This window comes from Triticum aestivum, chromosome 7A (genome assembly GCF_018294505.1).
Source record: "Triticum aestivum cultivar Chinese Spring chromosome 7A, IWGSC CS RefSeq v2.1, whole genome shotgun sequence".
Classification (NCBI taxonomy): Eukaryota; Viridiplantae; Streptophyta; class Magnoliopsida; order Poales; family Poaceae; genus Triticum; species Triticum aestivum.
The window spans coordinates 506,147,875-506,164,992 of record NC_057812.1 but is presented as its reverse complement, the minus strand read 5'-3'; the positions used below and the strand labels follow the sequence as shown (position 1 = coordinate 506,164,992).

At 46.4% G+C, this 17,118-nt stretch overlaps 1 protein-coding gene across 1 annotated transcript; it reads right to left on the bottom strand.

The window, feature by feature from the left end:
* Positions 1 to 14,518: 14,518 nt before the first annotated feature.
* Positions 14,519 to 16,849, bottom strand: LOC123147858 (ABC transporter G family member 4). The gene has a single exon (XM_044567177.1). It carries the CDS (start codon positions 16,847 to 16,849, stop codon positions 14,861 to 14,863), a length of 1,989 nt encoding a protein of 662 aa, XP_044423112.1. The 3' UTR covers positions 14,519 to 14,860.
* Positions 16,850 to 17,118: the final 269 nt, after the last annotated feature.

Below are 17,118 nucleotides of genomic sequence, written 5' to 3'. Positions count from 1 at the left end.
TTGCACTAGTGTTGGTGTGTGCACCATCTCCTACTTCGGTGGATGGACCACCCCCTTCTCCAGCACATGCATTGTTCCTTGCTCCGGCGTATGCATCATCCTCTCCTCTGGCATGTGCATTATTTCCTCCTTTGTGGTTCACGGAACGTATGAGAACCATTCACACCTTCTCCCCAAATTCTCACACCACTAGATCCATTTGTTTAGATCCAACTTGATGAATCGGTTCTATGACACGTCGTTGTATACTCTCTTGCATAGCATCCCATCTCGCCTTATTGTCCTCCATCTCTAGTTTTTCTTGCTTCCTTTTCTCAGTGTACTCATTTCTCCACCTATCTTCTCTCTTGAGCTTATCCTTTTCTCTCTTCCTCCCGTCAGGATGACCCGTGCTAGATGTCAAAGTGGGACTTCTAAGCACTGACGATGTAATACATCGGGTGGCTCACCAACAAGAAGCCAGGCAGTAGGCATGCCTGGGGACTGCTAGGCCCATTGCGCACTTGGCGACAGGAGGGAGCCCAGAGGAAGAGATAAATGCTCATAGATCGCCTTGATCCCCAAGTTGATGATGGCAGCGACCTAGATTCCATCTCCCATTGTAAAACCCTAGCCTCCATCCTATATATAACAGGAGGCTAGGGGGCTCTCATTCCCATCTACTCTCTCATAGAACAACTCTTGGTAGTATCTCATTCACCCCATTGTAAACCTTCGCATGAGGTATTCCACCATTAATGAATAATAACAAGTAGAACGTAGGGTATTACTCCACCATGGAGGCCCAAACCTGGGTAAATTCCCCGGGTGACCTCTGATCTATGACTTCCAGCTACACAAGGCACCCTACCAAGGGTACTGACGGAAATATGCATCGTCGGATACCTTTTCCCTTGACTCACCATCACAATTATCATCTTCATTGTCATTGAAAGTGCAACTATCCCTGGGTGGTTTTGGTAATTCCTAACAACATATAGCTAATTGAGCTAACATTATTCCAAGATTAATATTTCAAGAAAAGCTCAATGAATGACATGGCATGGATGAGGAAAGTGGATCCCTCAAAATTCTAAGGACAAAAAGTTTGGGTCAAGCTTGAAGCTCAAGACTCTACATTTTATATTTTAGTGATCCAAGATCACATTGAGTCTATAGGAAAAGCCAATACTATCAAGGAGGGATGAGGTGTTGCTTAATGGCTTGCTTGCTCAAAATGCTTAGTGATATGCTCCAAAATCCTCAACTACCATCCCACATCCACATATGACCTAAACCAAAAGTCAAACTCGGCCCCACCGATTCTTTCTATCCGGCGCCACCGAGTTTCAAATGTCATAGCCACTACCACAAACCCTAGGCAAATCGGTCTCATCGATAGGGATCTCGGTCTCACCGAGTTGGGATTGTAATCTCTCTATTTCCCTTCGTAACGTTTCGGTCTTACCGAGATGAGCGATCGGTCCCACCGAGATTGCAATGTAAACTCTCTGTTTCCCTTTTTGTAACATTTCGGTCTCACCGAGATGAGCGAATCGGTCCCACCGAGTTTACCTAACCAACTCTCTGGTTAGCTTATTACCAAAATCGGTCCCACCGAGTTTGTGTAATTGGTCACACCGAGATTACGTTATGCCCTAACCCTAACCATATCGGTCCTACTGAGTTGCATCTCAGTCCCACCGAAAATCCTAATGGTCACTAGGTTTGCTAAATCGGTCCGACCGAGTTTAACCATTCGGTCCCACCGAGTTTGGCAAATTGTGTGTAACGGTTAGATTTTGTGTGGAGGCTATATATACCCCTCCACCCACTCTTCATTCATGGAGAGAGCCATCAGAACATACCTACACTTCCAATACACAATTTCTGAGAGAGAACCACCTACACTTCCAATACACAATTTCTGAGAGAGAACCACCTACACTTGTGTTGAGGTCAAGATATTCCATTCCAACCATATGAATCTTGATCTCTAGCCATCCCCAAGTCGCTTTCCACTCAAATCTTCTTTTCACCAAATCCAAATCCTGTGAGACAGAGTTGAGTGTTGGGGAGACTATCATTTGAAGCACAAGAGCAAGGAGTTCATCATCAACACACCATTTGTTACTTCTTGGAGAGTGGTGTCTCCTAGATTGGCTAGGTGTCACTTGGGAGCCTCCGACAAGATTGTGGAGTTGAACCAAGGAGTTTGTAAGGGCAAGGAGATCGCCTACTTCGTGAAGATCTACCGCTAGTGAGGCAAGTCTTTCGTGGGCAACGACCATGATGGAATAGACAAGGTTGCTTCTTCGTGGACCCTTCGTGGGTGGAGCCCTCCGTGGACTCGCGCAGCCGTTACCCTTCGTTGGTTGAAGTCTCCATCAACGTGGATGTACGATAGCACCACCTATCGGAACCACGACAAAAACATTTGTGTCTCCAATTGCGTTTGAATCCTCCAAACCCTTCCCTTTACATTCTTGCAAGTTGCATGCTTTACTTTCCGCTGATCATATACTCTTTTGCATGCTTGCTTGAATTGTGTGGAGATTGCTTGACTTGTGCTAAGATAGCTAAAATCTGCCAAGAACTAAAATTGGGAAAAGGCTAGATTTTTATTTGGTCAAGTAGTCTAATCACCCTCCCCCCTCTAGACATACTTTCGATCCTACAAGTGGTATCATAGCTTTGTTCTACACTTGATTTGATTTCCATAGCTTTTGGCGGTCATAGCCTTGGTTTCACAACCTAGGAGAGTATGGCGTCTAGCGAGGGAAATTATCACCATAGAGGTCCTTACTTTGATGGCACTAATTTTGCTAGTTGGAAGCATAAGATGAAAATGCATATTATTGGACATAACCCCGCCGTTTGGGCTATTGTGTGTATTGGCTTGCAAGGTGAATTCTTCGACGGGAAAGAACCGAACCGTGAAGCCACCGCGGAAGAGTTGAAAATGCTGCAATACAACGCTCAAGCTTGTGATATCCTCTTCAACGGATTGTGCCCCGAAGAATTCAACAAAATCAGCCGTCTTGAGAATGCAAAGGAAATTTGGGATACTTTGATTGATATGCATGAAGGTACCGACTCCGTCAAGGAATCCAAATTGGATGTGCTTCAAAGTCAACTTGACAAGTTCAAAATGAAGGATGGTGAAGGTGTTGCTGAAATGTATTCTAGGCTTGCTCTTATCACAAATGAGATTGCCGGCTTAGGGAGTGAAGAGATGACAGATAGATTCATCATCAAGAAGATCCTAAGAGTCTTGGATGGAAAATATGATACCATGTGCACATTTATCCAAATGATGCCAAATTACAAAGATCTCAAGCCAACGGAAGTCATCGGAAGAATTGTTGCTCATGAGATGTCACTCAAGGATAAAGAGGAACTTCACAACAAATCAAGTGGTGCTTACAAAGCCTCATATGAAGCCCCCACATCATCGAGTGAGAAAAAACCTTCAATGAAGAATTGAGCTTAATGGTAAAGAACTTCAACAAGTTCTACAAGAGTAGAAGCAAAGAGAGAAGCTCCAAGTCAAGGTCCTACAATGACAAAAGATCTTCTAGTCGAGAGCGAAACTGGTACAATTGTGGAAGGCCCGGACACTATTCCAATGAGTGTACGGCCCCCTACAAGAGAAGAGAAGATTCTCCCAAGAGAAGAAGTAGAAGAGAAGAATCACCATCTAGAGAAAGAAGGTGTAGAGATGATCGTTATGAACAAAGACCCTCATGGAGAAGCAAGGATTCGGAAAGAAAGGACAAGTCATCAAGGAGCTACACAAAACGAAGACATCAAGCTCATGTTGGTGAATGGGTATCCGGCTCCGACTCCGACAACCACTCCGAGAGAAGCTATCACTCCGACTCCGAATATACTCAAGATGAAGGTGTTGCCGGTCTAGCACTTGTGACAACCAACTCCTACGACATATTTGACTCACCTAATGAAGGAGTTGGAACATGCTTCATGGCTAAAGGCCCAAAGAGAAAGGTGTTTACAAGAGCTTTGCCGGAAGTAAGCAATTCGAGGAAATTGTACGCAAGCAAGGAAGGCACTGGAAGAATCAAGGTGTTGGTTTTGAACGAAAGTTCAATGCCAATGGAGTTGAGTGGGAAGAAGATCAATACCCCAAGACGAAGTTTGTTCCTCAACAAGAGAAGTATGATCCTACTTCTTTCAAAGGGACACAAGCTCAAGATGATCTTCCACCACAAGACCACACGCAAAAAGGCAAGGACAAGCTTCAAGAGGAAACTGATGCATTTGAAGAAGCTCCTAAGGCCTTGGTCAAGTGGGTTCCCAAGACTACTTCAAGTTCCACTTCATCAAGTACAACTACAACACCGAGGATTCCCATCAAGATGGTGTGGATCCCGAAGAAGAAGAACTAGAGAGTTCTTGAGGGTGACTCCGCCAACATACTTCACTCTTATTATCTTGGCAAGAATAAGTGCAATCAACTTCCACATCTTGCACTAGTTCAAGGAGTCACAAACCCTCTTGTTGGTAAGACAAGGGACAAGGTAACCTAAAAGCTTTCATAGACATCATCTTGTGTGTGCATCACTTTATGTCTATGGATATCCTTGTTTGTTCCTTGTGGGACTAACCCGTGTAGGTATTGAAAGTGCAACTCACTTCAATGGATAGCTTCAAATGATCTACATCAACATTGAGCATCCACATCTTCAACATCTACATGAAGTCATCATCGACAAAACCCAAGGTTAGTTCATCCCTCTTAGGGGGGATCTCACATCTAGGGGGAGCTTTACTCTAAGAATTGAGCTAAAGCAACTCTAATGGTGTGAACACAACAATGCTTTATGTAAAAGTGGTAACCCCACTTGTGCTTAAACAATGAGTATGACCTATGATCAAATGTTCTCATTTGACTCCTAAGTCAATATACTCATATATAGATGACCTAGTCATCGCAAATTGTTTGATAGATGCTACAATTGGTTGTGCATGCTTTGCCACATATTTCAATTGCCATTTTATTGTGTGAGCATGTTGATTGCATATTTTACTCATTCGAGGACATCCACTTGTTGTTTTGATTGATTGGTTTTCTTTTATTTTGCCAAGTGGATGGACAAGAATGCCTAAGAACCCTCTCTAGCTATCTATGATTTTCTCGTCTCAAACTCTATTCATGCTACATCACAAAATTTGATCAAGTCAGATTCGAACCACTCTGTGTGAGGAGAACTCGGAGTCCCCGATTCGTCATAGACTTAAACTTCCAAAACTTCTTTGTACGTTTCGGTCTGACCGATTCATCCATTTTGGTCATACCGAGATCACTAAGTCGATCTAGGTTTTCAATCTCGGTGCAACCGATTTGAACCTTTCGGTCACACCGAGTTTCAGTAACTGATTGCAGTTATGAATCTCGGTGCCATCGAGTTGTTCCACTCGGTCACACCGACAGGGTCGGGCTATATATACCCACGGGTCAAATTTTGGAAAACTTTCCGAACCTCCTCGACCCGCGCTTAGCCCGCTCTGCCTCCAGGGTCTCCGGATCGTCTTCCTCGTCACCAGCCACCTCCTGCCGCTGGTCTCCGCCGCCGTCAACGGGAATCATCCCCGCCGTTGCCGCCGTAGCGAGTTCATCGCCGAACTAGGGTATGAACTCGATCACTGTGCTATCCCTATCTGATTCCTAGCACATTGTGTTCGCCATGTATCTTGCCACAATTGAGATCATTCTTATCTAGTCAAAACACTCCGTAGTTTAGTCGTGAATTGAAAATTTAGGGTTAGGTTTCCGCCGAAACCATCTCGGACCCACCGAGTTATGGAACTCGGTACCACCGATTCGGCTCAGGCCATTGCACATGTAATTTTCATTCTGACCGAGAATTGCAAATCGGTGTGACCGAGTTCAGGACTTTGTGAAACCCTAGCAGTCTCGGTGCCACCGAACTGTGACTTGGTCTGACCGAGTTCACTAGTTTTGGATCCAACAGCTGCTTCGGTATCACCGAGTTTACAAATCGGTTGATCCGAAATGCTTTCTCAGGAAAACTAAAACTAAGTTTTTGATTCATTCTTTTGCAAAAACCTCTGTATTTTGTGATGCTCATCCACTCTACCTCATCTATAATCTATTCACAGGGTTAGCTGTCAGTGTTTGCATCATGTCTAATCAGAGTGACAGTCAGAACAAGGAAGAGGAGCAGGTTCACATGAGTGAGGGCACTAGTCCCTCTAGCAGCTCAGATGATGGAAGCAGGAGCACTCCCAGCAACTTGCCCAAAGCTGCCACCAGAACAAGGAAGAAGAAAACTTCAGAGTCTAAGGATGAAGACTATGTGGCCACTAAGGATGATACCACATCAAAGAAGAAAGTGCTCAAGAAGGAGTACAGATCAGCTGCAGTTAAGCCAGGGATGAAGATCAAAAGGCCAGCAGGAAGACAACCCATGTCAAAAGCCAGAGCCACCACTCAAGCATCTTTGGAATCCAAACCCAGAGAGCCTGCTGCAAAAGGAAAGAAAAGGAAGGAAAGGGTCAAGAAGACCATGGCCAGAGTGATTGGAAAGGCTTCCATGATGGAAGAAGAAGAAGAAGAGGTTGCTGCACCAGCACCCAAGGCACAAAAGCTGATGGGTGATGCTATAAAGTCAGGGGCTGCAACATCAAAGCCCAAAGAAGCACCCAAAGCAGCCTCCAAGCCCAAGAGTGCACCTAAGAGGAATACCAGGAGTATACCAGTTGCTGAGAAGAACAAGGCCCTAGTGCCTGAAGTTGCTGCTGATGAAGATGATGAAGGACAAGTCCTGAGGAAGCTCAAACCCAAGATTCCAGACCACAATGATGCTCATCCTGTGGCTGAGAACATGAAGATCAGGAGAGACTCAGGGTTGAGGCTATGGAGAGTGTCAGATCCATATGCCACCAGGAGAAGGACTGCTGTTGATTACAGGTTCCACACAAAGAAACATCAGGATTTCTATGAGACAATCTTGTTGGACAAGAAGCCTATAGTGTGTGATATGAGGTGGGTCGACTAGACCTACATGAAGGAGAATGAAGAACACTATCCTGGAGTGTATGATAGCTTCAGTGTGTGTGGAGTTGCAGACTTTGTTGGGCAGAAGCTCACAAACTGGAATGATGAGCTCATTATGCAATTCTACTCCACAGCACATTTCTATCCAGATGGCAGAATAGTTTGGATGTCTGAAGGAACGAGATACCAATCAACTATTGAGGAATGGGCCAATCTGATGAATGCCTCAAAGGAAAATGAAGATGACTTGGATGTTTATGCCAAGAAAAAGATGGATCGCAATTCTATGTCACAGATGTATAAGGAGATCCTAGACAAAGCTCTTGAGACTTTCAAGTTTGGGTCAGTCCATTTTCTTCTGTCAGGACTGCCAACGATCAACTGGATCCTAAGGCACACTCTTTTGCCCAAGTCAGGTGACCACAACATGATCAGAGGGCATGCAATTAATTTGCTACACATATTTGATGTGCCACAGAAATTCAAAGTCATGAGCCTAATAGTTGAAACTATTAAGAGGACAGCTGCAGATCAAAAGAGGAGTTGTGGGTATGCCCCACAGATCCAGGAGCTGATCAACTCCAAGATGGGCACTGGTACATATTTGCTGGACAAGGAGCACATGCCTATCTATCCAGACTTCGAGGACAACACTGTGGTTATGCATGAGGATGAACCATCTTCTGTGCACGCACAAGCCAAGAAGGAGAAGGCAAAAGCTGAAAAGGCTGCAAGGATGCCAACTACTAAAGAAGCATCTCAGTATCTCCTGCAGAGCAAGCAAGATCAGCTTGGCTACCTGATTGCATCCACTCTGAGGATTGAGAAGGGACTAGCCACCCTGACTCAAAACCAGGAGAGCTTGGAAAGAATAGTGGAGCAAAAATTCTATGACTTAGATGTGAAGGTAACTGAGATTCAGTCTGTTGTGGAGCAACTTCAAGATGATATGCAGGAGAGAAAGGGCAAGACAACCACTGATGCATTTGCCAGAGTGCCTAGAGCTCAGAGGTCTACTGCAGTGCCTGTTCCACGCACCAGAGCCACGTCATCTGCACCAGCTACAGCTTCAGCGCAACCAGCTCCAGCACCAACTCCTTCAGCTCCATCCACATCAACTGAAGTCTTCGTCCAAGGAGCCATCTCTACGCCACCACCTGAAGACCAAGCTTGAGAGACGTTTTAGTGTTATGCATTTTCTATGAACATTTTGGTAACTTGTTGCCAAAGGGGGAGAAACATGTATAGATCATAGGCTTCGAGAGAGAGCGTTGCTTTTTATTATCTCTTACTTTGGTGGTTGAACTTTGTTTGTCTTTTGATTGCTTGAGATAGTATGCTATTATCTATGAGACATTGATGATCATGTGGCTGATCATACGCTACACTTATGCTTGTTAGATGATATTATCTTGCTTATCCTTATATGATCATTCACTTTGCTTGGTGATGAGTGCATGTATTCAATCTTTATTATTTTGAGCGCTCCACCAAGATGTATGTGACATGGAAGAGTAACCCATGATCCTAACTCATTGTGCATTTGCAGTCCAAAGCAAATCTTAAGATATGCACAAATTTAGGGGGAGCTCTTGCTTTTCACATACTTTTCAAAGCGACAATATCTTTCACTCTTATTATCATTTGTCGAAGCTTTGATCTATATGTTGTCATCAATTACCAAAAATGGGGAGATTGAAAGTTCAACTATCCCTGGGTGGTTTTGGTAATTCCTAACAACATATAGCTCATTGAGCTAACATTATTCCAAGATTAATATTTCAGGAAAAGCTCAATGAATGGCATGGCATGGATGAGGAAAGTGGATCCCTCAAAATTCTAAGGATAAAAAGTTTGGGTCAAGCTTGAAGCTCAAGACTCTACATTTTATATTTTAGTGATCCAAGATCACATTGAGTCTATAGGAAAAGCCAATACTATCAAGGAGGGATGAGGTGTTGCTTAATGGCTTGCTTGCTCAAAATGCTTGGTGATATGCTCCAAAATCCTCAACTACCTTCCCACATCCACATATGACCTAAACCAAAAGTCAAACTCAGCCCCACCGATTCTTTCTATCCGGCGCCACCGAGTTTCAAATGTCATAGCCACTGCCACAAACCCTAGGCAAATCGGTCTCACCGATAGGGATCTCAGTCTCACCGAGATGGGATTGTAATCTCTCTGTTTCCCTTCGTAACGTTTCGGTCTTACCGAGATGAGCGATCGGTCCCACCGGGATTGTGATGTAAACTCTCTGTTTCCCTTTTTGTAACATTTTGGTCTCACCGAGATGAGTGAATCGGTCCCACCGAGTTTACCTGACCAACTCTCTGGTTAGCTTATTACCAAAATCGGTCCCACCGAGTTTGTGTAATCGGTCACACCGAGATTACGTTATGCCCTAACCCTAACCATATCGGTCCTACCGAGTTGCATCTCAGTCCCACTGAAAATCCTAATGGTCACTAGGTTTGCTGAATCGGTCCGATCGAGTTTAACCATTCAGTCCTACCGAGTTTGGCAAATTGTGTGTAATGGTTAGATTTTGTGTGGAGGCTATATATACCCCTCCACCCACTCTTCATTCGTGGAGAGAGCCATCAGAACATACCTACACTTCCAATACACATTTTCTGAGAGAGAACCACCCACACTTGTGTTGAGGTTAAGATATTCCATTCCAACCATATGAATCTTGATCTCTAGCCTTCCCCAAGTTGCTTTCCACTCAAATCTTCTTTCCACCAAATCCAAATCCTGTGAGAGAGAGTTGAGTGTTGGGGAGACTATCATTTGAAGCACAAGAGCAAGGAGTTCATCATCAACACACCATTTGTTACTTCTTGGAGAGTGGTGTCTCCTAGATTGGCTAGGTGTCACTTGGGAGCCTCCGACAAGATTGTGGAGTTGAACCAAGGAGTTTGTAAGGGCAAGGAGATCGCCTACTTCGTGAAGATCTACCGCTAGTGAGGCAAGTCCTTCGTGGGCAACAGCCGTGATGGAATAGATAAGGTTGCTTCTTCGTGGACCCTTCGTGGGTGGAGCCCTCCGTGGACTCGCGCAACCGTTATCCTCCGTGGGTTGAAGTCTCCATCAACGTGGATGTACGATAGCACCACCTATCGGAACCACGACAAAAACATCTGTGTCTCCAATTGCGTTTGAATCCTCCAAACCCTTCCCTTTACATTCTTGCAAGTTGCATACTTTAATTTCCGCTGCTCATATACTTTTTTGCATGCTTGCTTGAATTGTGTGGAGATTGCTTGACTTGTGCTAAGATAGCTAAAATCTGCCAAGAACTAAAATTGGGAAAAGGCTAGATTTTTATTTGGTCAAGTAGTCTAATCACCCCCCCCTCTAGACATACTTTCGATCCTACAGTCGTCCGTCTCCGGAACTGTTGCACTTCCCAAATTTTGGATTGTCGTGATCATTCCTGGACTTCCACTTCTCATGCCCTTCCAACAAATTCCAACAACGTAGGAGGCCAAACGATTCACCGTTCGACTTTGCCATTTTTGGTACATATCTTGTTCTATCATTTGCTAAAGTAAACAAATTCTCAAACTGAAGAGAAAATGCTCAAAGTAGCGCAAATATGGAAATGATTTTTTTTAACATATTGGTCAATGATGACAACACTAGGAGGAGCGTGCTTCACTTGGTCCAAACAAACCCACCAACTGTTGCACATATCTTGAATCATACCCAATCAGTTTTTGAGAGATTTAAGACTACACTTCATTCTCCGCCCAAGATGATTTTTGAAACGCCCCTCTACATACTTCCAGTACTTTGCACTCGTTTGATCTTTTTTAGTGACCACATGGAGAGAGATATCTTCCCATCCGCGCAATATCCTCATCCAGGGTGAAGTTTTCTCTACAAATTGCTTTCTTCTTCGATGGAGGCTTAGAATTTAGCAACTTCTGTATTTTGACTAGACACATCCATTTGCTAAAAATGCGGCTATTATGCACCCTCAAGATCAAAATCATTTGTCCCGACGGAATCACCCATCATACTTTCGAGGAATGGTTCATTATTGACCGTCTCCTCCCCCAATTCGCATAATCACCGCTAAATAAAAAACATTGCACATTTGCCAATCTTTTTCCATGTTCACCTCACATTCAATCAAAATCCGCATACGAAGAAAATGATGTATTTTTTACCTCATCATCGTTTATAGTCTGGCTTAGGTCCGGGAAGGCGCCCCAAGTTCGCCCACCGTCGGGAGGAAGGGAGGAGGGGCAACGACGCGACCCTTCCCCTTCTACTTTTTCGATCCCTTCGGTAACAGGGATTGGAGGCCCCTGCCTACATATGGCGAGATAAGGTTTGCCACCGCTTTGCCAGAATCATTGCCAACAGTGTGGATAAGGTGCTTCCCTGAGCGGTGGTGGACGCCACTTGAGCCATTGAAGTCGCGTTATTAGACTCCAAATCGACAAAATCAGACACGGTAATCAAGGCGGTATCCATGGTGTCGTCGACGGGGACTAGGAATGGCTAGAAGCGGTCTAGGCGGCCCTACGGCAAGGGAGGGTAGGCGGCGACGCAGACGGGAAGCTCAATGGGAGGCCGAAACGTCACCCGCGCCAATCCGTTTTCGTGATGGAGTGCGCTCCAAATATCCTCCTTCAACCACTAAATAAGGAGACTCGCGGGCTCGACCTGGAGCGCCCTCCAAAAATTATGGTCATTAATGGCAATTTGGTCCGTCTGACGCGTGCGACAATGCAGATCTCAAGGGGTAAGATGTATGCATATGCTCATAAGGATGAGTGTACATGTATATGTATGAGTGTCTGCGTCTGTATTTTGAAAAAAAAAACTAGTTTCTAATTAAAAATCTTGCATGTCGACCCTCGCGCAGCTTTGGTCCGTCCGGCGCGTGCGATGGTGAGGGTCTCCTGGCTTGGCCCATCTGAATGAGCCGCTCGCTCGTCCGGCACCGTGGAGGCCAAAAATACTAAACCTACGTAACCTCCTACAAATGTTTACCCCATATGTGGCTTTTAAACCTGTAGATTTACTGCGAATCAACTTGTGGTTGGATGGTTAAAGGGACTATGGTATCCCTAGGCCATCAGGGTTCAAGTCGTGGTGCTCATATTTATTTCTGAATTTATTTCAAAAATTTCGACGATGTGCATTACGTTCCGTCGGGTGGGCCTTTCACCCCCACTTCCAATCCTAATCCTACAAATCAGCCTGCATGATGGGTCTAGCATTACTCCCGTGCAGGGCAGGCATCGCGGTGGCGCGGTGCCACATCGGAAGAGAATAGAGAATCATTTTCCATTGCGCGGTGAGCTTAGCCTGATGCGTCACGAGAGCTTTGGTTAGCATCCCAGGCGACACGGGACATTCATTTACCTGACCGGCGACAAAGGAAGAGCTCACGGGCACCCTCCCGCGCAGAGAGCTCCAAGGGCCCGTGAGGAGGCAAGCTCGGCGAGACGGGACGGAACTCGCTGTCGTTGGAGCTAACCGACGAACCCGCATGCAGACTTTCACATGCATGCACAAACATCGGCATGCACACATAGGCCAGGGCTGATAATTATACGACGATCGATCACACCAGGTTCACGCTAGCTACAAATGTAGCTCATCAGTACCGTATTACTACTAGTACAATATAGTTTGTGAGATGGGATCATGTGCGCACAAATCATTCATCCGCATGTGATTGGTTCTCCAAACTCGTCCAAGGGCAGTGCTGTTTCTGCGTTGTACGTACGTCGACTGTCTATCATGCGTCCCCAGCTCTGCAGTGTGGTATCTGGGCCACGCGTAACAAATATCGCAAATTTGTGAGACTTGCAACGGCGCCTGTTGATGGAGCAGGAGAATTTCCCTGTCGTTTGATGTTCATCGGACGCAACACATTTCTTCCCGGAGCATTACTCAGTCCCTTTCGTCAGGCCTTGAGTGCTTCGAAACATTTCCTAAGGTGGTCGTTTGGCTCGTGGGATTAGAATCCTTAGATTGTTTTTCATAGAATTTATTTGTATTTCATTAAAATATCATCCACTCAAAGCTCTTGGTATAATTTCTTTTTTTTGTGGGCTGTCAAGCACTATTCCATCCAAATTTATGTAGGTTTCTAGTTATACAGGATACAAGAGGACATGATACTCTATTTTTATGATTTTTCTATTCCTACGGATCCCCGTGAATCAAAGAGGCCCAACTCTATTCCAGCCAAAACACACATGCTCACACACCTCCTAGCCTGCGCGGGTGACCCTCTTCCAAATTCAAAATGCAAGTTTACCAAATTTTCCTAAGTATGACTAAAATTATTAAAATGTGTCTGAAACAATTGAAAACTTGGGTGAAATACATATAGAATATTTCCTAAATTGATCAGAAAGTGACATATATAGTTGGAAGGTATGTCAAATTTTACGATTTATATTTGTAAATTGTTTCAAAACAGTGAATTTCTTGGCACGTGTATGAAATATTTCTAGAACTGATTGAGATATGACTGAATTGAAAATTGTGTGAAATGTTTCTGAAATTGATTGAAATAAGACTGGAATAATTGATATTTGTGAAATGTTTATGACTCGTATTTTAAAAAAAATAGAAACAATGGAAATTCAAATAAAAATAGTTGAACTTTTTAATGTCGCTAAAATCATTGCATTAAATCAAAAAATCAGAAAATAATACATAAGTTTAAAAAAATTGAAGTCTTCGAACTAGTTTCAATTATTGGTAAAAATACATTTTGGAACTCACAGAAGTATTATTTTCAGATATTTACCTATCATTCGTTTAATACAAAAACTATGATGAAGTAGAGTACATGCAATGGTGGCGGGCTGTGATTGGTTGAGAAGAGTTCACCATATAGCGTCTCCGTCAGAAATGACTTTGCTAGCGGGGTCAAGGTTACCGTCTTGGGATTAAAATACATGCCTTGGATAAATGTATAATGGCTATACCATGATCAGATAGATAGTTTACTGAATACTTTTTTGTTTCTATCACATAGAGAAGCGCTCAAGGAGAACGACAGGTGATTTTTTTTGCCGATCAGTGGTCAAATCAAAATTTTAATTTTTCCTATGTTTAACAAGACAAATCAAACTACATTGATTTTGTTTTTGTTAATTGTCTGTTGGCTGAAATATCATAACCTTAGCCACTTAAGATTAGACAACAGTTAGCCTACAATTGGAGTACTGAAATTGCACAACTTTAGCAAACTGTACGTGGTTATAATTCTCTAGAAAGATTGTATGAAGCGATGTTGGAAAAAAATGCATGGCAATATCTTGATCCAAAATTTGAAAAGATGACCAGGACTTCAAATGACCAGGTTACCTATAATCGCACTACCCTTTCGAATGCTTAAAAGACGGCGATGGCCAGGCATTCAAAATATTCAGGTGAATTATATTTGCACTACATTTGAACGTTTGAAAAGAAAGCCAAAGTTATTACAAAAATCAAGCCAGTACCCACAAATTATCATTAGAGAATTCCTCACATGCCACTGAAGAAGGGCTCAATTCCCTCTATACTATCGACCAACCATCAGTATAATCAATGGCATGTAGAGAATTCTCACTGTTTATTATCCATATCCATGCATACATTTATGTAGAAGGTCATTTTATGTTCACAATATACATCAGTATAGCAGCTTAATTACCGGTTAACCACTCTGTCGATGAACTTTGACATTGGCGTACCTTTACTGTCGCATGCACGAAGCTCCTTCTTCTCCATGCATGCGTTCACACACACTCGTATACGCACTACGTAGTGTAGTAATGGAGGAGACGAGATTCATGGATCGATCAATGGTCACCTCTTGGCTCTGGACGCTCTCCGGCTGAGCACGACCCAGTAGAGCACCCGGTAGAGGAGGAAGAATCCAAACAGCACCTGCACTCCCGTCCACCGCTCCTCCGCCGTGAGGCCTCTCGCCGCCAGCACGTCGCGCCCCGTCTCGGAGCACTCCTCTCCGGCGCCGGCCACCCCAAAGCACCGGTTCGCCGCGCACGAGTACTCGTTGGCGAGCATGGCGTCCAGCGCGTACTTGTAGGGAGAGGCGTAGTGCATGAACACCCAGTACACCGGCGTGCTCTCCCGGGACAGGAAGTAGCCAGAGAAGAGGAAGAACCCGGCCAGCGACACCGACACCAGCGACATTCCCGCGATGTAGTCCGGCGCGAAGGAACTGATGAAGAGCACGAAGGAGTTGGCCGTGAGCACCACCGCCCACACCACCAGCACAAACACTGCGAATGCCGCCGGCGACGCGCAGAGGCCGACGAGGAAGTAGACGCACGAGGAGTAGAGCAGCGCCACCGCCAGGAGATACGGGAGGAACACCATCGTGGCCGCGGTGGCGTGGGAGGACAGCCGGTACAGACCAGCCGCCGTCTCAGCGAGCACGATAGGCCGCTCCGTGACGAACGTCGGCAGCGTCTCCGTGGTGGAGGTGAGCAGGAACGTCAGCGTGAAGGCGAAGAGCCCCAGTCGCTTCTGTGCGCCGGCCTCGCCATAGCCGGCGTTGATGTAGATGGTGCCCAGCAGCGTCCCGACGATGACAGCCTCGAGGAAGTTGGTCAATAGCAGCTGCTTGCTGCGATACACCACCTTCCACGCCCTTTTGTACAGAACTACGAACTCATGTATCCGCGAGCACGGCGAAGTACACGACAACGACGGCGGTGTCGCCATGACCGGCCTGTGGCGGTCCGAATCCGATGTCTTGGTTGTGAGATCTTGTTCCGACTTGGGTTCAGGGGAGGAGGGCGAGGGATGGGGTATCTGGTCGATGACCTCGAGGGCGTACTCTAGCGGGTTGAGCTGCGCGGGCACGGCGAAGCCGTGTGAGAGGAGGGCGGCGTCGAGGGAGGCGAGGGAGCCGTGGTGGAGGACGATGCCGCGGGAGAGGAGCAGGAGCGAATCCACGGCGGAGAGGAGGCGCGCGCTGGGCTGGTGGATGGACAGCACCACCGTCGTGCCTCTGGCGGCCGCCACGGCGCGGAGGCAGCCGACGACCACGAACGCCGAGGAGGAGTCGAGGCCGGAGGTCGGCTCATCGAGCAGGAGCACCCCGGGGTCGCGGAGCAGGGCGAGGCCAATGGAGACCCGCCGGCGCTCGCCACCCGACAGCCGGGACGCGGAGACCCGCGTGTGAGCCGCGTGCGCCAGACGGAGGTCCGCGAGGAGCGCCGTGACCGCGGTCGAGGCCGCGGACGCCGACGTATGGTAAAGCAGCGACGCGGCGAAGGTGAACGTCTCGGCCACGGTGAGCAGCGACAGCGCGACGTCCGCCTGGGGAACGTGGGCGGAGAGCCGGCGGAAGGAGGAGGACCGGAGCGGCGCCGAGTTGAGCAGGAGGCGCCCGTGGGTGGGCGCGGTCCGCACCGCGAGGATGTCGAGCAGCGTGGACTTGCCGGCGCCGCTCGGGCCGACGACGGCCAGGATCTCCCCCGCCCGCGCCGTGAGCGACACGTCGCGGAGGATGTACTCGGGCGTCGAAAGGGCCGCGCCGCATGGCTTCAGGAGCCGGCCGAGCGACAATGTCGGCGCCGCGGCCGGCTTCGCGTAGTAGATGTTCCGCGCGGCTAGCTCGTACATGACATTCTTAGATGGTGGTGAAGACTCGTCGGCATTGTCAGGTTCGGTGACAGTTGTGGTGGTTGTGGTGGCCATTGTGGTGCGGCCGGAGATGGCAAGAAAGGAATGGAAGGATTCAATGGAGGAAGAGGGGTGGTAATGTAGATAGGGAGGCCAGGCCACTTGTGGCCTGTCAGTCACAAGTTGGTGAATTAGCCACATTGCTGATATTTAGGGTTTGGTTGTACCTTTTGGACAATTGTGCCGAATGAGAGCGTGGACTGTGGAGTGAGACAAAATTAATGGGGTGCAATTTCTGAAAAATAATATCGGGAGCACCTATTTGTGAAAACAAATTTGGCATCATTCATTTTTTTTTGGCCGTCGGATCATCATCCAACTTCCGCAATCACCTCACACAGACACAGTTCATCTTCAACCTTTCTTTCTTCTTCATCATGCATTCGCCCACCCACCCGCCTCAACTGCTT